Source organism: Eleutherodactylus coqui, chromosome 3 (genome assembly GCF_035609145.1).
Source record: "Eleutherodactylus coqui strain aEleCoq1 chromosome 3, aEleCoq1.hap1, whole genome shotgun sequence".
Lineage (NCBI taxonomy): Eukaryota > Metazoa > Chordata > Amphibia > Anura > Eleutherodactylidae > Eleutherodactylus > Eleutherodactylus coqui.
This window is the reverse complement of record NC_089839.1, coordinates 257,304,732-257,326,208: the sequence shown is the minus strand read 5'-3', so window position 1 is coordinate 257,326,208 and position 21,477 is coordinate 257,304,732. Positions and strand designations below refer to the sequence as shown.

The 21,477-nt window shown below is 41.2% G+C and overlaps 1 protein-coding gene across 3 annotated transcripts in view; it reads right to left on the bottom strand.

The window, feature by feature from the left end:
- Positions 1-232: 232 nt before the first annotated feature.
- Positions 233-21,477, bottom strand: part of LRRC8B (leucine rich repeat containing 8 VRAC subunit B) — a 37,170-nt gene continuing 15,925 nt past the window's right edge. For all 3 annotated transcript variants that reach the window (XM_066597333.1, XM_066597332.1, XM_066597334.1), the window contains exons 2-4: positions 17,897-18,022; positions 10,842-12,955; positions 233-9,997 (exon numbers count right to left, since the gene is read on the bottom strand). In XM_066597333.1, coding sequence (XP_066453430.1) covers positions 9,731-9,997; positions 10,842-12,941 — 2,367 coding nt within the window. In that variant the 5' untranslated portion in view covers positions 12,942-12,955; positions 17,897-18,022 and the 3' untranslated portion in view covers positions 233-9,730. The remainder of the gene's footprint in view (positions 9,998-10,841; positions 12,956-17,896; positions 18,023-21,477) is intronic.

Sequence of the window (21,477 nt, the reverse complement as noted above, 5' to 3'; positions counted from 1 at the left end):
CACAGCAGGGCCGGCATCATATCCTCCAGCAGTGGCTACAGGACCTGTGAGAGCCAGGACGGGGAAAATGCAGAACAGCCAATCAGTAACAGGCGGCGTCAAACACCTGTCAAATTCCATGTATGTTGGCTCCGCTAGGTGATAAGAAAACGCGAGCACTAGCACTTGTGTAATAGCACCCTAAAAGAAAGATCATAATTTAGAACATTTATAGCAAAGAGGAGTCCAAGAATAAGAAAAAAATCTAAGTTTATTTGAAATAACTGCACATTTCTATACAAAGCAATTGTAATACAGCATACATTTACATTCAGAAATAAATCACCTTCATGTCCAACAGGAAAACCCCTCAATCATGGCAAGTGTCTGCCCTTGGGGCTCATGCTCATAAGAAATACTGCCTTCTGGTACAATTTGGCACAACTTTCACTTCTAAATATTCACACAAGTTTGTAAAAAGTTCTAGAACACCATTGGATTGAAAAATGATGCAGAGTGGTTTCCATGTACCCTAGAGTAAGTGCATGAACCCTTAGCAGATTTGCTAAAAGATATAAAAACACGAGAACCAAAAATATAATTAAATATGAAATGTACAGTAACTCATACATATTTTGGCCAGGTGACCCTAGGTGTTACATGCAGCTTATTTGGAGGCTTTGCTATGCAGGTGCTGAAAAACACCCAGTTAAAGTGGCTCCAGATAGGGTGGATTTGCCCGGAATTTCCGTGTGGACATTCCGCTTCAGATAGGCTTCCGTGTGGAGCCAGCCTAAAAGGAACCTGCTGGTTAAACCCCATTTTCCTCTTAGAGTTAATAACCACCCCAAAACAATTTATACAAATTCATAGATATGTTATAGATATGTTACGAAACGTTCTCTTAAGGTCCATTTACATGGGACGCATGTCGGGCAAACGATGCCGGACACTCGGCTCTGTGTTTCGCTCACAGAGCTCCCCTCTCCATTGAGATAACACAACAGCCATTCACTACTGAACGATGAGCTCATCGCTGATCATTTATGCTGCATAAATGATGAGCGATCAGCTGATCGCTCATCGTGCAGTTTAAACAGTGGATGTTCAGTAATGAACGGCCGCTGTGTTATCTCAATGGAGAGGGGCAGGTGAGCGAGAGCAGAGAAATCTCCTGCACTGCCCTGCCCCCCTGCTGGCCGCTCTGTGAATCAGCCTGCTCTGCTAGCTCCTGTGCAGGAACACGGGAGCGAGGAACACAGGGACGAGTGTCAGGCATAGTTTGCCCGACATTCATCCCGTGTAAAAGGACCTTTACTAATATGGCCAATTCTTTGTTCTTCAGACATAAGCCTCTGCCAGAGTTGTGGCAGCGGCTTATCCTAGTAAATATGCTTGCTCAGCAAATGCAAGCTTGCATGTTTATGGAGTAGTCCAACTAGGTGGCTTAATACAGATAGTTTACAACCCCACAGGTGCTGTTGTTGCTATGACCTTATTAAACAGGAAGGCAGAATAATCAATCTAAATTATCAAAAATCCAGCAGTTACAGTAGACCCTGCACCACGCATCACAACCAGATCTGGTTACCTTAGCTGTAAGACAAATGGCTTCCTTTCTTAAAATGTTTATATCTCACCCCAGGAGTCATCCTACCGAGTTTTTGGCTGAACAGACTTGATTTAGACATCATCTGACTAGCATATTTTCAATTACAGCTTTGATGCATGCATCTTAGAACTTCAACACACTAGTGTATTTGGGGCCGTGTACTGACCATGTTAATCCATGGAAAGCACGCGGCCCCATTTTCGCCAATGAGGCTACACACATGGATTTTTTCCACACAGACCATAGATCTATGTGAAAAAAAGGCCGTGGTATATCCTAGTCCTATCCATTTCACGTAGCAACGCATATTCGTGTATATCAGAGAGAACATGGATGCAAGTTTTTAGGACGCAACTCTCATTATGGCTAGTGTGCACCAAGGCTGAGTCTATGAGCAGTTTTGATTATGCAGCAATAGGTAGAGGCAAGTGAGAGCTTTGTAAGTCACACCTGTAGGGATGCAATTTGTGCCATTGTGAAAAGGAACTTTGCTCTGGAGCATGCCACTACCCCAAGTGCCATGGCGGACAAAGTACTCTTTGTCGCTGCACTGAATTGCCCCACAACTCCACCCCTTTGCATGATGGCTATAGCATCCAATCAGGAAACCAATACAGCCATGAGCAAAGAGAAGGAGCTGTTGAGATGGTCACTGCGGGGAGCAGAAGTACTCAGGAAGAAGTACTGCCTCCAGGCCGCTGGAGATGTGGTATGTTCCAAGATTACAGTTCTTCGTTACAATGATGTCATCACGGACAGCATCATTATAAAATGTGTGTAAAATGGTCTTCCCTGCTCCTAGCTAGCGGTAGGAACTTGTTGAAATGATTGCGGACATTGGCAGTTCTGTTTTGTCATGAATAGACTTGTACGTATATTAGCACAACTGACAACGGTGAGCCTTCTCTTGTGTATTACAGTTTGAACATACCCTTTGTTGTGCCATTACTTTTGTTTTGGACTGTAGCCCTGTTGACCCCTACGCAACGCTGTCAGCAGTTTTGCATCATCAAAACTGCTAATACAGTCCCTTTAAAACAGCCATATTACCACTTGTTAGTATCCCAGATGGGCATATTTAATAACCGCAGGGAAAATTAGACAGCTGTCAGACATGTCTGGCACCACTTTTTAAGGAGTAGGTTATAAAAAGTAGATGGTCTTATTCACCTTCCACTCCAAAAGCAGATGCTCTATGGTGTCGGGAAGCTCTTCCTCATACAGTTTATAGCACTGGACTAATGGCCCTAAACACAATGGTATGAACTAATTAATAGTCATTAAAACATTTTATAATAGTGCTACTTAAGGAAAAATTAACAGGAACTCAAAAGCCTTTAAGTTTACAGGCCAACTACACAGTTGTCCCGATTCTTCAAGTTGAATATAGGTAATATACTGGAAAGACATTAGAATATAAAAAGTGTAGTGGGGTAGCCCATGAGTATATTATACACACTGAATTAATGCCATTATACACATTGCACATTAATATTAGTTATGGTAAGTCACAACGAGATGACATCACAAAGACAAACACTACAATGGATTAGAAGTTAAGACTTGTGGCTTAATGACACTGAACACAGCGCAGTATGAGTAAAGTATGGAGGCAATCGGGTACAATTTTTGTTCTTTTATAGGCAACATTCTTATACAATTTTAAAAAGGTCTTGTAGTGGGTTCTTTAAATGTTGTCAGTATAGAAATGGTCATGAATGTAATGAAAAGCAATTGGTGGCCTGCTAAAAAGTGAGGTATAAAGTGGTGCTTGATTGTTTGTGAACCCTTCAGAATTTTCCATATTTCTGCTTATATTTGACTTAAAACTATATCTGATTTTCACACAAGTCCTAAAAGTAGATGAAGAAAACCAAAAGCAAACAAAAGGAGTCAAAAATAACAGTCTTAGTAATTTATTTAGTGTCGAAAATGTTCTAATACCACAAGTCTGTGAGTGGCAAAAGTATGTGAATCTTTAGGATTAGCAGATAATTTAAAGGTGAAATTAGAGTCAATCAATAGGTGGACAATCGGGTGTGAGTGGGCTACCTGTTTTATTGAAATCCAGGGATCTATCAAAGTCTGATCTTCACAATACCTTTGTGAAGGTGTATCATGGCACAAACAAAGGAGATTTCTGAGGACCTCAGAAGAGTTGTTGATGCTCATCAGGCTGGAAAAGGTTACAAAACCATCTCCAAAAAGAGAGTCAGATATATTATGTACAAATGTAGAAAATTCAATATTATCCTTCTCACCAAGATTGGTCGACCAACAAAGATCACGCCAAGGGCAAGGCATATGATAGTCTATGAAGTCACAAAGGAACCTAAGGTAACCTCTAAGCAACTAAAGGCCTTGCTCACCATTAGTGAACATTAAAGGGAACCTGTCACCTCCCTACCGCACCATAAACTTGGTTCCCGATGCTCCCGTAGACTTGTATGGGAGAGGGCACGTACGGCAATCTGAAGGGAGTCAGATTTTTGGACTTCAGCGGCAGGCAACATTGGAGTATAATAAAAAAAAAAAACATACATCACCCGACTCCCTGTCATCTTCCCTAACAGCACCATAACTTAGCAGAAATATGGAAAATCCTGAAGGGCTCACAAACCTTCAAACACCACTGTACGTCCAACAGAGCTCTCAACTACAGGGTGACTACAATAATTGAACATTACAAATGCCGCGAAACCCATTGTTTTAAACGGACATCCTGAAGACTGGAGGACAGGTCATCAATAGTAAAAGTCCTAGAATAACACTTAAAATATAAGAAAAAGTCAGTTTGAGGAACAACATGGTCTATGAAAAAGATGTATGAAGTATGTGACAAAAGTGTCTGCTACAGTTTGCTATTAATCTTTTTTTCTGATTGTTGGGGACCAAATGCCCAAAAAACAAAAGCAGGACTAGCTATATTAAATTTCCGTATCCCAACTCAATAGCTATGGTTTAAATGGTGTCTCCAGTCTCCACCGGTATATTTTAGGACTTAAGAAAATACAGAAAATAGTGACAACCTATAGGCTAGTATAGAAACATTTACAAAGAATAGAAAACCACATTTACCAGGTTTGAGGTCATCACGCCATGAGTACATAAACCGTTCAGTGGAAAATAAATAAATTCTGAATAGAAGTCACTAAATAACATATTGCCTTTAGTTTTACAGGGCTGTGTGAGCGTTAAAACATCTACAATAAGTGCTTCAAACCAGCACAAAAAGGTCATAAAACCCCGACTGCATGACATATATTTACATTAAGTGGTCATGAAGTGGTTAACCAGTATTAAAAATTGCTGGAGATGAGAAGGTATAGTTATTATACTGGAATGTTCTACAGTAAGTCACCCAGCAGCAAGTCTGGATTTAAAGGGGTTGTCTCGCGAAAGCAAGTGGGGTTATACACTTCTGTATGGCCATATTAATGCACTTTGTAATGTACATTGTGCATTAAATATGAGCCATACAGAAGTTATTCACTTACCTGCTCCGTTGCTAGCGTCCTCGTCTCCATCTAATTTCACTGTCTTCTTGCTTTTTTAGACGCGCTTGCTCTGTGCGGTCTTCTCCCCTTCTGCTCGGTCCAGGCACGAGCGGCGTTCTGGCTCCGCCCCTTCTACGCGTCATCGCGTAGTTCCGCCCCGTCACCTGTGCCGATTCCAGCCAATCAGGAGGCTGGAATCGGCAATGGAACACACAGAGCCCATGGTGCACCATGGGAGAAGACCCGCGGTGCACCATGGGAGAAAACCGCAGTGCATCCCTGGGAAAGGACCGGCGGCCATCTTAGGGAGAAGATTTTTTAAAGTCCTTATTTCGTCGGATCGGTAAGTAGTAGGCGGTTTAAAAATCGCTTTAATTTGCTATTTTATGCCAGGGGGGTGACAGGGGGAATGGGGTAATGTAAAATTTTGAGGTTTGCCGCGAGACAACCCCTTTAAGATACTAGAAAGGCTTTCAAGACTCTGGTCAAACAACCAAACATAATACAGCAAACCCAATTATAGGGTCAAGCAATATTTAACCCCTTTAGGATCAGGAGATTTTTCATTTTTTTATTTTCGGATTTTCATCCCTGCACTCCAAGAGCCATAACTTTCATATTTTTTAATTGACATAGCTGTATGAGGGCTTCTATTTTGCAGGAGGAGTTGTCATTTTAATGGAACCATTTAATGTACTATAGAATATATGGGGGGGGGAAAAAATTCAGTGGGGAGAAATACAAAAAAAAAATTAGAAAAATGCTATTGTGTCATTTGGATGAGTAGTTTTTACAGAGTTCACAGTGTAGTAAAAGTTACACATGAACTTTATTCTAAAGGTCAGTATGATTATGGAAATAACACAATGTATATAATGTTTTTCTATTTCTAAAGAAGTAGATTATTTTTTTTTGCTTTCCGATGTCACATACAGAGACCTGCAACTTTTTTGTTTTTGTCAATTGGGCTGTCTAAGGTCTCATTTTTTTTGTGGAACAAGCTGTAGTTCTTATTAGTACCATTTTGGGAAACACCCATCTTTTGGTCACTTTTAATTCAAATTTTTTGAGAGCTGGAATCTGAAAAAAGAAAAAAAAAATGCAATTTTCGCTCTTTTTTTTTTTTACAGCCCTCATTATGTGGAATAAATATTGTGATATTTAAATGGTTCAGACTATTACGTACACGATGATACCGATGGTATTTTTTAATGGCTTAGAATTTTTTTTTAACGGAAAAAAAAAGGAAAAAAGGGAGGTGTTCATAACTTTAGATTTTTTTAAATTTTTTTCCTTTAGTGCCTAAAGGGGACTTGAACCTGTCATCATTTGATCCCTTGTAGTATATACTGCAATACTTTAGTGTTTTTTTTTAGTGTTGCCTATGAAGCCCTGCCAGGGATGTTAAGCAATTATGTATGGCAGTCCATTAGCAACCCTTGGGTGAATTTAAAATTGTAAGCCCCCATAGGGACAGAATCAAATATCAAGTGATGTCAAGTACTGAGGAATATGTATGCGCTATATAAAATAAGGGGATTATTAAATAACTGCTATTGAAAAGATTGCTTTATTTTATGATTTTCAATGCACTGTAGCAAACTAAAAGCAAAATGGTTGTAAAGACACGTTACCCAATCTTGTTAAGCAGTCAAAGTCATAAAAAAAAAAGTAAATATAAATCATATACTACGGATAAAGGAGTTGAACGACAATATAATTACAGCAAGAACTGTATAAAGTGAACGTCCATAGAAAACAAATGTCAATGGAAAAAGTTAAAGGTTAAAATGTAACTGGTTAGGAAGGTACAAATGCCTGTAACCCCTTATATAGCTTACTGTAGAATAAGCCGCTGCATGCAAAACTATTCTGACTAGGGTAATCAAGTTGCTATGACTTTTCTGCAACAGCCATAGTCAACCCATAGACCACTGGAAAACCTGGTCTTTAAGTTGCTGACGAGTCAATAAGCAACCATCTTGAATTTAATTCACTTGTAGATGCCCAATTCAATTTTCTATAGCCAAAATATACAAGAAAGTTGCAGATCATGTAATTCCCTGATATAGTAGTCCATGTACCTCCAGCCAGAGGTATGTTCACCCCTTATACAATCTTACTGATAAACGTTTATTCTTAGAACTTCACAGTCCGTGTGCTCAGCAGGTATTTTATATTCACTTCATAAATACTTAAATAACACCGTACAATTACAAGTTAGGGTTTTAAGACGTTTCCTGGTGGCAGATAAGTGGTTTCAAAAGTCTTAAAGGGAACAGTTAGTTGGGACTGCAGGCAGGATGAGGAGTAGATTGATGTACTGAATCGTCCCATAAAACTACATAGCTTGTATTTTATTCATTTAAAGGGAATCTGTCAGCTCAAACATGCTGTCCAAACGGAAGCAGTGGCTATCATGTGGGAGGATATATGGAGAAAGATTCAGTGAACCTACTTTATTCAGAGATATACATTTTATTCATTTGTATCTCTGCACATTCTGAGCTGAACAGTCCAATGAAGGGGTCCTATCAGTGATTGACAGCTCCTCCTGGATGTACAGTCATCCACAGATAGCTGACAATCACTGATAGCTCCGCCCATTGGACTGTTCAGCTCAGAATGTAACAGAGATATAAATGAATAAAATACAAGTTATACTGAATCTTCTCCCCATATAACTAGATATCCATCTGCTCAGCTGCTCTATAATATGATGCCTGCAGTTTGGACAGGATGTTCAAGATGACAGACTCCCTTAAATGCTCATCCTGGGCTATCAATCACTGAAAGAACCACTCACTAGACTCCTAATCCCCAGAAAAAACAGGGATTTTGGAAAATAAAATGCAAACTATACTGAAACATTTCCCACAAAACTAATTATATATATTAATTCTACCTTTTATGATAATCTGTCTTTAGGTTCAAAATTCTGTGAGGATTAAAAGAAGAGGTCCAAGTGTGAAATTTTTTTGTTAAAAACCTGCAAATGTGTAAAAATAAAAAAAGCAGCAGAACTCACCTGGCTTCCCCGGCGATCCAGCGCTGCCACTCCTGTGGTCTTCCGGAGTTTATGAACAGCTACCACCTGATCACTGCAGCCAATCAGAATCCGCAATAGTCACCTGTCATTTTCCTGGCTCCTAGCACCAGAGCGGTAATGTCAGGGAAATAGCATTTGACCACTATGGCCTCTGAATGGCTGAAGTGGGCAGCTGGTAGCCATTTATAAACAAAGATGGCAAAGACCGCAGAACGTGCAGCAAATTAACACATTTGCAGACATTTTTTATTTTATTTCACTTCACACTTGGACAACCCCTTTAATCTCTTAATATATCTTTATAGTGGTGGGAACATTTACTTTAAGGCTTTTTGAAAAAAAAAAAAAAAACTTTCAGCCATCGGAAAACCCCTTAAAAACACAAGCAAAATACATTGCATGGATTTCACATTGGTATCAGAAAGAAAATGAAAATAATGGATGCTAATGAATCGGGACAAGGAACCACCAGCTTGGAACAGATGCATAGTTTTTGGTAGCGTAGCCAAACCGCCTCTGAATCTTTCCCCATACATACCATTGCTATAGTATTTTCCAACGCTTTGAATGCGGAGTCCACGGAAGCAGTAGTATATCCAGTGCACAGCTTTGTTGGGGACTTGGCTAAGGTATCTAATGTACAAAGTTTTACACAGCCTGTAAGTTTACTTTTACATGTGTTGATAGAAGGCTGGGTACAATCGTTCAAAGGAGCAATTACAGGCGACTGTCATCTTGTGTAAACATAGGACCCAACAGGGTAAGTGGGCGAGAATCGGTCACTTGTCGGAGTGCCTTCATTTTTAGCTCACCTAAAAACCAAGCAACTCTCGGCCCATTTCAACAGGCAGCCATTCATCTATGAACGCCTGCCTGTTTGCTCTGAATGGAGGCGGGTGGTTAGAAGAGATCTCTGTAACACTCTGCCTCCATTCCTTGAGCGATTAGCATTCCTATGTGAAAGCACGGGAGCGATAATCGTTGGGAAGGCTGTTGGGTGCTTAAGTGCTCAACAGTCACCCCATGTAAAAGTATGTTAATTCCTACTTTTCACACACTTCTAATATATATATTTTACAATCACAGTAGTTTAGCACACTTCAAATTTTATGATATTGGTATGCCAATGCCTGGGTCTCTATAAGACCCAAGTACTCGTAATATGAATGGCCAACGTTTGCCGACTTAAGCACTCCTTTTACAAACAGCGCTAACATTTTAGTGCTATACACGCGTAGAAAACAAAAACTACAAAAGAGAAACAGGATATATTTTAGCTTTTCTAGTGTCCGCTCCTAGAAACCGGCTACAGTTTTTGGAACATTTTCAAGGAAAACAGTGAAGGAGTGCATAAATAATAATTTCATAGTAAATGCTAATAATAAGTTTTCCGGCTGCTGGGAATATCCCTTTGTGTATGCAAAATGTACTGAATAAACAATGCAAGAATTCGTTGCAGCCATAAAAAGTGGCTCATAATAGAAAAAAAAAAAGCTACACTGTCAACTGTAGTTAGAAAGTAAACTAAGCCTCTACAACAAAAGTTGCAATGAACAATGCAATCAAATTCTACACCTTCATGTGGTGGGTTTCCTATCTGTGCGTGGACTTGTGATTATCTTTTGCGTATGATGGCAGTGTATGTAGCACATTGGTCTCTACAATAATACAGTTTGGTTTTAGCGATTGACAGGACTCAAGCTCGGGAGGAAGAGATTCAATTTGGTTTCCAACCAACTCGATCTTAATAAGGTTCATCAAATAACCAACATGCGGTGACAGGCTGGTCAAGCTGTTTCTTCCCAGTAGTAAACACTGCAGTTTGCTGCACCTAAACAGCCCATCCGGTAACATCTCAAGCTGTAAAGAAAAGACAAAAAGGTTAGGAATCCTAAAAGCAGACATTATAACAAACATATGGATGATGTGGGTTCATATAGGGAAGGCAAAGCTGAAAGCAGAAAACATCCACCATTGACAAAAAGTGCTAGACATCTCAGCTCCTCTCCCTCCCTGCACAGTGAATACTGCAGCTGATGTAGAGCATGCGCAAAACACTCTCCCAAAGAAGTTGAGAAGTCACATTCAGTTTTGCATGTGAGACAATGGAGCAGGATAACCATAAAAGCTAAAGCTAGAAGAAAATGTTACAAGATCAACAATTGCCAATAGGTAATAACATAGCTCATCCCTCTCCCTGTACGATAGAGCATGCCCGCAACACTTTCCCATAGAAGTCACTAAGTCACTTGCTGTTTTAGCTTTGTATGTAACTTGCATATAATTTACTAAACCAGGTCAGACAACTTTAAAATAAATGTTAAAAATAATGCTGACTCCCTAATTTGCCCTTTAATACTTATTTAGTTAAAGGGCCTCTGTCATCGCATGGAGATGTTTTTCACAAGAACTAATTGGTTCTAAGAGCATTTATGCTATAGACTAACAGCTGAAAAAAATACAGCTGCTCAGACAGGATACTAAAAGTTTCAACTACAAAAGAGGAAGCACATCCGCCACACTGAAGGAAGGATAATACCGTCAACATCTGTCTCAGCAGGATACATATCTTTAGTTTCCATTAACTGAATGCAATAAGAAAATGGCACTTCTTGGTGTTAAGTTGCTAGTATAGCAATATAAAGTGCTAATCTAATAAACTTTGACATCACTGGACTATGGCATTCCTAGTACATATACTTACACTATTGTTTGTCACGGCAAAATACTGAAGATTTTTCAATAGTTGGATCTCATCTGGGATGACATTCAAATTGTTATAACTGAGGTCCAAGACTCGGAGCTTGGTGCAGAGAAATAGTTGTAGTGGCATCTTTTCTATATTGTTGTGACTGATATAGAGCTGTTCTAGGTTGGCCAAAGCTCCAATCTGTAGTGGTATGTAGGCAATAGAATTGTGCCATAGTTTCAAGCAGGTCAGTTTGGCCAGATGCTGAAAACTTATAATTTCTTCTACAGTTTTAAAATTATTTCCTCTAAAGTCAATTTCTCTTAGTTCTGTCAGACTAAAAATGGAATGTGGAATCCGCTCTAGGTCGCAGTTTATTAATTCTAGGCTGGTAAGGTTGATCATCTTTTTCAAACTAATTAAAATTAAAAGCCTATTTCCTTCATTGTCAATGCTAAGCTTCTGAAGAAACGGTAACATGTCCGTAACGACAGGTGGAATCCGGGGAATGCTGCTCTTCAAGTAAAGGGTTGTCAGGTTCTTCAAGTCCTTAAGGCCCTCAACGTGTGTGAAGCTGTAGTTGTCAATACAACCGGCTAAATACAGTTCCTTCAAGTTCTTCAAGAGGAAAATCCAAGATGGAATCTTTTCGACTGAAGTAAATTTCAGATGGAGAGTTTCAAGGTTGTCCGCTAGAAAGTTTAGCGCTTGTAGGTCTACAGTAAGTGTTGCATGGTAAATATGGAGTTCCTTGAAGTTGACAAGCTGTGTTATCATTGGGGTGATTTTGGCATCTGGAATAAGCTCCAATTTCATGACTTCAATCTCGCTGAGCTCGAAAACGTTGTCTGGCACTCCACTCAGCATAAAAAGATGAAGCTCTATCTTGTCCTTTGAGTTTCGGATCAGCTTATTGCGCAGCATTTCCACCGTCCACTCGTTGTTGAGATTAATCTGTTTTAATCTGTTCTCACTGACTTCCGACAAAAATATGGAGAAACGTTTGGAGTACAATGGATCATACTGGTCTGCTAGGTGAAGGATAAAGGCGAAGTCATTTTGGACATCGGGGATGTCACTGTAGTGACTCTTTTCCCTAACGGCTTCAAACGAATACTGTTTCAGAGAGTTTCTCAACATCCACCACAGGCTATAAAAACAAACAAACCCATACAAAAAGACAAGTAGAATGTAAACTGTAGCCAAAACCTTAAAAATTGCAGCAAGAGAATAAACACATTGGTATCTCTTGTACCCTGTGAATGCTTCAATGTCAAGTTTACAGTCAATTTCAAATGTTATGTGCATCAAAAAATAAGACACGTATGAAATAATGATAAGTAGAGCAATGACTTTAACAACAATCTGCTTCAGATACAGTCTATAAATGATGTCCTTCTGCTCAACGTGAAGACGAAAGCTGCGAACTTTTTCGAATAGAGCTTTGGCCAGTTCTCCTTCTTTCTTGTCCAGTACGCTGGAAGCATCATCCTCCACGGCGGTGGCCTCGTGTTGTATGGATTGTTTCCTTGTTTCAGTGTCTTCACTAGTCAACCGTCGTGATGGTTTTGTTGTCCAGTTTCTCATGGTCTGTTCAGCCACCGTCTCGGACAAAGCTCGTGTGGTCCATGGAGAGTCAAAGCATTTATACAGAATCGCAACGAAGTGCTCCAATCTAGAACTTGTGCTTGGGTAATGAAGCCAGAAATTGCTACACACAGCAAATATTACGGTGTGAAGAAACACCAGATAGGGAAAAAACTTTGTAAACCAGTGCAACTGTTTCTCGTAGCAAACTGCATCTATAAAGGCATATTGTTGGCGGTGCAAGTCATTTTGGATTCCTCTTGAAGGACTTATTCTTCCCATTGTATTAGCTGACAAATTAATTTTTTCAATGACTTGATCCAGAGGATGCGCGCACGCATTGCCTATTTCCGCCTTACAGGGAAGGCAGAGCATTCGGCTTTGTGTGAGCTGCAGAGCACCTGCCAGAACAGCGATCATCAACATCACCATTGTGATGTAATACCAAAACACGTCCCACCAGGGCTTCAAAATGTGATAAGATACTTGTGCATCCGCCAAAGATTTGAGTTCCGTTACCGTAATCATCTTGTCAGTAGTAGCTGTGGCAGAGAAAGAAAAAGACAATTATGAATACATCAGATAAAAGGTCACTGGATGTTTTTCAGTGCATACAAATTTTTTTTTAGCAAGCAATGAAGAATTTTAGAATAATCCAATGCATGAACTTATTAGGGCACATTCTGAATAAGGCAAGGCCATGTTTATAACTTCTGCCAAGCAACTGAATAAGTCTTAAAAAAATTTGGGTTTTTGGGTATGGCATTTGGGAGGTTAAGAACAAAACATACTTCCAACGTTTAAAGAAAAGATAGATCGCAATTTAAAAGAATACTTAGTCAACAAGAACCCGTCAGACACCTATTTATACAATCCGGAACGCGCATAAGGCCTACATCAGAGGCATCATAATACAACACAGTTCCCACTATAAAAAAACAAAAGGAAAAAGACGCAACAAACTTGCTTCAACAAATAAAAGAGGTGGAGGCTTGGTTTCAGGTGGATTCTTCCCAAAAATTACATGATACCACATATAAAATTGAGATTTCATGGCGGGATATGAGAAAAACCTCACCGCCCTACATACGATTCGTCTTACAACAAGACCAGTAAACTTATGGCTTACAGGGTTAAGCAACTCTGCCTGAGGTCCAGAATTCCCTACATATGGTTGACGGGTCAGCAACACAAAACTAGTCACCCTCAGAAAACAGTGGATGCATTTAGCTCCTATTACAGGGAGTTATACAACCTACGAAACGATACCTCTAGTACACATCCCTCAGAGAAAGAGATTAACTAATTTCTCATAACTATCAATCTCCCCAAACTCTCCAGCAAAGACCTTGATGTGCTTAATAAACCTTTCTAACTTGCTGAGGTCTTAGAATTATAAAAAAAAATAAATCGCTAAGCGGGAAAAGGCCCCAGCCTCAGATGGTTTCTCGAACGAATATTACTAAAATTTTCTCCCCCGACACTCTCACCTCTCCTGGTGGAGATCTTTAATGGGTTAATGCTCAATCCGGGGGCCTTCCTTTGGAGATGCTACTAGCTACGATAGTGACGATTCCTAACCAAGGGAGGACCCCGGAGTGCCTAGACAACTTTATGACCATTTCTTTAATCAACTGTGACACAATACTATATGCCAAAGCTTTAGCCTTACGGCTACTTAATATACTTCCAGACTTGATTCATTTGGATCAGGTAGACAAGCCCCAGATGACACATGATGTGCAACTGATTTGATGACTGTGCTGGAGAGGGATCGGACACCTTCTCTGCTTCTGACCCTAGATGCAGAGAAAGTGCTTGATAGGATACACTGGGGATTTGCATTCTCAGTCCTTTGCAGATTCGGTTTTGAAGGGGCCATCATGAAGGCTATTAAAGCATTTTATTCTTCTCTCTCGGCTATAGTACTGGTGAATAGGACGCTGTCCAGCCCTTTTGAGATAACCAACAGAACCAGACAAGGTTGCCCCTTATCCCCTCTTATTTACTTTGATTATGGAACCATTGGAAGAGGCTATTGTAACCAACTTGCTTATTCAGGGTATACCTGCTTGTCTCAGGCAACATAAAATTGGCCCCTTCGCTAACTATATCATTGTCAGAATAGCTGACCCTCTTCTACTATAAAATCAATTTGAACAAATTGAGCAAGTTCAGAGAAGCGTTACCAAGATAGTGAGCGGTCTGCAAATCATGGCCTATGAGGAATGGTTAAAGGATCTGGGAATGTTTAGCTTGCAAAAAAGAAGGCTGAGAGGAGACTTAATAGCTGTCTACAAATATCTGAAGGGCTGTCACAGTGCAGAGGGATCAGCCCTATTCTCATTTGTACAAGGAAAGACTAGAAGCAATGGGATGAAACTGAAAGAGAGACACAGATTAGATATTCGAAAAAAACTTTCTGACAGTGAGGGTGATCAATGAGTGGAACAGGTTACCACGGGAGGTGGTGATTTCTCCTTCAATGGAAGTGTTCAAACAAAGACTAGACAAATATCTGTCTGGGATGATTTAGTGAAGCCTGTACTGAGCAGGGGGTTGGACCTGATGACCCTGGAGGTCCCTTTCAACTCTACCAGTCTATGATTCAATGGGAACTGACGGCGATCACAGAGTTCAAGTGCTCAGCAATCTCCGGCAGTCCCATTCACTTCAATGGGACAGCTGGAGGTTTCAGAGAGCTTGAATCCTGCTATCTCTGGCAGCCCCACTGACGTAAATAGCATGGTGGCACGCTTGCACGATCACAAATCAAGATTTCAGGACACACTAAGTGCGATTTCTCAGGATCTGTGGGGTCTCCAGCAGTCAGACCCCCACAGACTGACAGGTTAATTTCCTATCATGCGTACAGGGGATAACTTGCCGAGATGAGAATACCTCTTTAGGAGAATTACTTCTATATCGATTTTTATTTACCGTATATTCCGGCGTATAAGGCGACGGGGCGTATAAGACGACCCCCCAACTGTCACCTTATACGCCGGGAATACAGTGGAGCAAAAAAAAATCATTACTCACCTCCCCCGGCGTTCTGCGGCGCTGCTGCAGGATGTCGCTCCCTCCTGGTCCCCGGCAGAGCATTACTTTCTGAATGTGGGGCTTGAAATCCCCGCCTCCAGAAAGCTAATACTGTGATTGGCTAACACACGCCGTCAGCCAATCACAGCCATTCAATGACTGTGAATACACACGTGCCTTCAGCCAATCACAGCCATTCAATGACATCATTGAATGGCTGTGATTGGCTAACACACGTGCGCCTTCAGCCAATCACAGCCATTCAATGATGTCATTGAATGGCTGTGATTGGCTGACGGCGTGTTAGCCAATCACAGTATTAGCTTTCTGGAGGCGGGGATTTCAAGCCCCACATTCAGAAAGTAATGCTCTGCCGGGGACCAGGAGGGAGTGACAGCCTGCAGCAGCGCCGCAGAACGTCGGGGGAGGTGAATAATGATTTTTTTTTTTTTTTTTTTGATACTTTCTTTTTTTTGTATTACCGGCGTATAAGACGACCCCCGACTTCAGAGCAGATTTTTGGGGGTTCAAAAGTCGTCTTATACGCCGGTATATACGGTATTTATTTTTATTAGAAACCACCTCACCAAGACTACCCAATAAAGAAAAATAAAATCAGAAATATAACTTAAACAAGAGTCTCACAATATAAAATTATCATTATTTAATCTATTAGCTTGCGGAAAAGTCCTGAATTGACATTAATGTATTAGAGGCAAACCACAAATTACAAGTGAGCTTGTTGGATGAGGAAATTCTATTAGATAAACTACCATTTAGTAGTTAAAGGGGTTTTCCGGTTATTAGACCACATTTCCCAGATACCTGCAAAGGCATTAAAATAACAGAAAGAGCTGTACTTACCCCTGCATTGGTCCTGGGCTTTGCTGTGGCAGGTGAGGTCACCGAGTCAGGTGACTGTTGCAGCCAGTCAGAGGCTGCAGCGACAACACCCATTCTCCCGACATAAAAGCTGACATCCTGGGCGTCATGATGCCAGTGGTCACCTGACTTCTGGTGACATCATCTGCCACAACAAACACTGGGACCACTGCGGGGCTGCTGCTTGGGATTGTGGTGACAGAGGAGTGGCAAGTACAATTATTTTTGTTATTTCAATGCAGTTACAGCTATTGGGGGAGGTTATCTAGTAACCAGACAACCCCTTTAAAGGATTTACTATGAATTTTACGCCATGCTATTTACTGGAGGTTGTCAACTAGGACCAACGCCTACAAATGCAAAACTAACACTGAAATTTCCATATATACTCGAGTATAAGCCTAGTTTTTCAGCACATTTGTTTGTGCTGAAAAAGCCCCCCTCAGCTTATACTCGAGTCAGGGGAGGGTTAAAAAAAACAAAAAACAAAACAACAAAAAAAACAAACACCCTCCATACTCACCTCCCAGCTGGCGTCTGTGTCCCCAGCGGTGGTGCGTCAAGCTGCTTGAATTCCTGTGTTCCTGGCGGCGATGCGGCCAGCTGTTCGAATTCTCCCAGCTGTCATTCCCCGCCGTCCTCTCTGCTCGGCTCTGTCATTCCCCGCCGTCAACGCTGTAATTGGATCGAGTGCCAGCCAATCACAGCCAGCGCTCGATTATTCACAGCCTATCAGTAAATGACATTCACTGATTGGCTGTGAATAATTGAGCGCCGGTTGTAATTGGCTGGCGCTCGATCCAATCACAGCGCTTACTTACACACCACTGACAGCGAGGAATTTGAAAGCCGAGCAGGGAGATGACAGCAGGGAGAGTTCTAAAGCAACTTGTCGCACGCAAACTGCTTTAGAATTCTCCCTGCTCGGCTTTCAAGTCCCCCGCCGTCAGCGCTGTGTAACTGAGAGCTGTGATTGGTTGGAGTTCCGGCTGTGATTGCCTGGCGCTCAATCCAATCACAGTGCTTACTTACATAGCGCTGACAGAGCCGAGCAGAGAGGAAGGTGAGGATGACAGCGGGGAGAATTCAAGCCGCTTGCCGCACAGACAGATGCCGGCTGGGAGGCGAGTATGGAGGTTTTTTTTTACCCAGTATATACTTGAGTATAGCTCGGCTTATACTCGAGTCAATAAGTTTTCCCAGTTTTTTGTGGTAAAACCTATTGACTCGGCTTATACTCAGGTCGGCTAATACTCGAGTATATACGGTATATAAAGTTCTTTTCTGTTCCTTGTAATGGAGGGTGACTACTTATGTACTGTGCACCACTGACTGATGCCTCAAGGTCTTTTTTAGGACATGCCCTTTAATGTAATGTCCTTTAGTTCACACACATTTTAGATTAAGTTTCCTTTAAAATAAAAAAAAGAAGGATTTCAAAATGTATACATGAAGGTCTCCCCATGCGTCATACAAATGTGCAGAGTAAATCCATGTATAAAGAAGTTTGAGGTGGAAAAAGAGCTTTAAACCATTTGTCTTCCGTAAAACAAACTTACCTTAATGTCACAGACAAAGACAGACTGGAAAACCTTTCAGTCAGGGGGTCTGCATCTTTTGTACAATCTCAATCTCTTCATTTCTGCTTTCATTCTGGATCACAGCCCAACGCCATCGTAATCCTCCTGTAAGTAAGAAAGGCCAGAAATACGTAAAACAGAAACGTAACAGAGATATGTAGTAAGAATTATATACCTATAGACCTCAGTCAATATGAAAACACATGAATTGTCCTTGAAGGGTTAGACTAAGCCTTCAATGTCCTACTGGTGAGGGTCCGACCGCTGTACACCCTGTTGATTAGTAGAACTCTCTTGCAGAGCGCTCTATAGTCTAACTGCTCTTACATTAAAGAAAACCCTTCTAGGTTGGTGTAGAAACTTTCTTTCCTCTAGACCTAGAGGATGCCCCCTTGTTCCAGTCACAGTCCTGGGTATAAGCAGATGATGGAAGAGATCTCTGTATTGTCCTGACATATTTATACATAGTTATTAGGTCGTCCCTCAGCCGTCTTTTTTCTAAACTAAATAACCCCAATTTTGATAACCTCTCTGAGTATTGTAGGCCGCCTATTCCATTTATTATTGTAGTTGCCCGCCTTTGTATTCTGCTATGTCCTTCTCGAACTACTAATTTTTTTTTTTTGAATAAGCATGAACAAAATCCTACTTCTATTTGTCTGGGCCCAGCATACAGCACGGGTGGCCAGGACCATACCTACAAAAGACAGATTGGTAGGAGGTCTAGACTACTATATAGCTACACTCGTCCCCCAATTGGCTCCATGCTGGAGATGTGGGAACCAGAAGCCACTAACATTGAATACCACCTAGTTGCTCTTGTCCCGATTAGAACTTTTCTCATAATCCCTCTATGACATTTACCCATGCCGACCCACCTCTCTCCACTGACTCAAACATCAAAAAAAATTCCCCGATTGGCCAAAATCCCAAAGCTCTCTCCTGAAAGAATATATTACTTCAGAGCTGTTCAATATGCCATCCCATATCTCAATATTTCAAAGTGGAGATCATCAGGAATCCTCACACTTCCTGCAAGAGGAATCTCTTGTTTTATTGAGCATCTAAAATCTCACTATCATTTGACTCCAAGGGACCATTGGGAAGCCACTTCATGTAAGCACATAAACCTCTATTATTTTAGGGCAATTTTAATATATTTCACATTTTCTCTAGTGGAATTAAAGCCTACATACACATTGCTACACGTTCGAGCTTGCTTCCAAAAAACATATTCGCTAAGAGAATGGGAGAAACAGTTGGGCCAAAAATTTATGGTCAAAGATGGGAAACAAGCTCTCTCTCCAAGCGCACATTCACACCTGCACTGGGAATTCCAGTTTCCTACTCAGTTCGTGGAGAAGGAAAGAGGAATCCCCGCAGCCGAATGGTTCTGTCCCCGCTACAATAGGGTCACCTGTTTTCCGCCTAGTTGCCCACTTTTTGGATGAAAGAAGAATCGCTGCATGCAGCACTTTTTCTTCCGAGAGTTGCCGCCCGATCTGTAAAGAAAACCTCCTTCTGGAGAATTCGACGCAGATGTACAACTGGTTAACTAATAAATGCAGTTCACACACACATAGGAACATTAATGACAATCATACTAAGATAGTATTCTACACCAGTTCATCTAGCCTAAATACACCCCAATTGTTCAGCTAATTGTTGGGGAAATTGAGGCGGTTGGGACTCTGTTTCATTTGGTATCCTCTCTGGTTGGTTACGAAGTTCATTGGCATTGATCAAAATCAGTTTCATTGTGATCCTACTACTGTTTCGAATTCTGGCCTGTAAAGTACTGGCACTATTAAACTTAGTATTGACATCCCCCTTATAGGAGATACGGTCATCCTAATCTACCAGACATTAAAAAAAATGCTGGCATGTGATCCATCTTTATTCTTGAAATTTCAATCTATATGTAAACGCTCGGATGTTTTGTGATCAGTGCCTACCTGGACGATCGCTATACATTTTTCTACTCATATAAACTTCTTTGCTTCTATCATCAGTCGTTCTATCGCAGGAGCTAGATTTGTAATTTTCTTTTGTTTTACCTGGTGCTAGTTATTAGAGCTGAGTGAGCATACTCGATAAGGCAAACTACTCGATCGAGTAGTGCCTTATTCGAGTACCTCCCCGCTCGTCTCTAAAGATTCGGCTGCCGGCGGCGGGCAGGGAGCGGCGGGGGAGAGCGGGCAGTAACGGAGGGGAGATCTCTCTCTCCCTCTCTCCCCCCCGCAACTCACCTGTCACCCGCCGGCAGCTGAATCTTTAGAGACGAGCGGGCAGGTACTCGAATAAGGCACTACTCGTTCAAGTAGTTTGCATTATCGAGTATGCTCACTCATCTCCACTAGTTATCTATCCGCTCCCATTCATTTCATTGTTCAAATCAATATAGACGTAATTTTCTTTACTCCATAACCTACTTAACCTTCATGCACTACATGGCTGCTGAATGCTTTTTTAATTGCATTTTTACATCATGTGTGTCTGATTATTAAGGTTTTTGTTGTACATTATTTTATTAAGACACATTCTCTAATAAATATTACTGAAACAGAAAAGAAAATATAATGAGGCCCCATCATAATGCTTCGAAATAAATAACAACTTAAGTCTATGGAAAAAAAAAAAAAAAAGTTGGAGAACTCTATACAAAACTAGAGCGGCAGATGCTGCTCGGTCCTCCTGGACAACATCAGATAAATCTGAAATGTATGTGAGCCAAGTTGTTCTGGGAAGAGCTCTAACATGGGAACAATTGAAACAGTCCCACGGGAAAGACATGGATGTTTTGTCTGTGCAAACCAACGCAGGAGCTCTGCAGTATCGCTCCAAGTACTAGTAGAAGTTGTCACTCACAGATCCTACACACCGAGTGCTGGTGGTAAGTGTAGCCACCACCCATGTGGGAGCCGCGACGGCGCCCCCCCCCCGATTACCATCCAGCTAGCCCAGAAATAGAAATTACTGGAAAGAAAGTTAATGTCACAGCACTACTTATCACACTTAGTGGGAGTCCGAACGCTGTGACCCCCATGATCCCTACAAGGTGGCCATGGTGATAGGAAGACTTTGCAACCTATAAAGCTTCAGCGGGCTCTGCTCAACTTTCCTTAGAGGCCACATGGCCAGCCCATTATAGCTAATCACTGACCATAGGGATTCAGGATAACATAGGAGTGGGAGCTAATCGGATATTTCCCCAACTCCTTAAGGATGCTGCTATTTAGTGTTTTTTTTCATCTTTGTTTTTCCCTTCCAACTTTATGAAAGTCATAACTCTTAGGCCTCCCGCACATGGGCAGATATTTGCTATGGAATCCGCAGTAAATACCGCCCAGTACTTCCTATGGAAATCTGTTGTGATCTCCCCTCGCGGAGGGAAAAAATAATTGCACCATGCTCCATTTTTATGCGGATTCCGCATAGACTGCTTACACTGAAGTCCGACCCACGGCCTGTCAACAATGAACAGTGCGGACAAGTCACAGATTCCCCAACGCCACCTTATTATGGCGCGGAAGCCAAAACAATTTTTGCAAAAAGAAGAA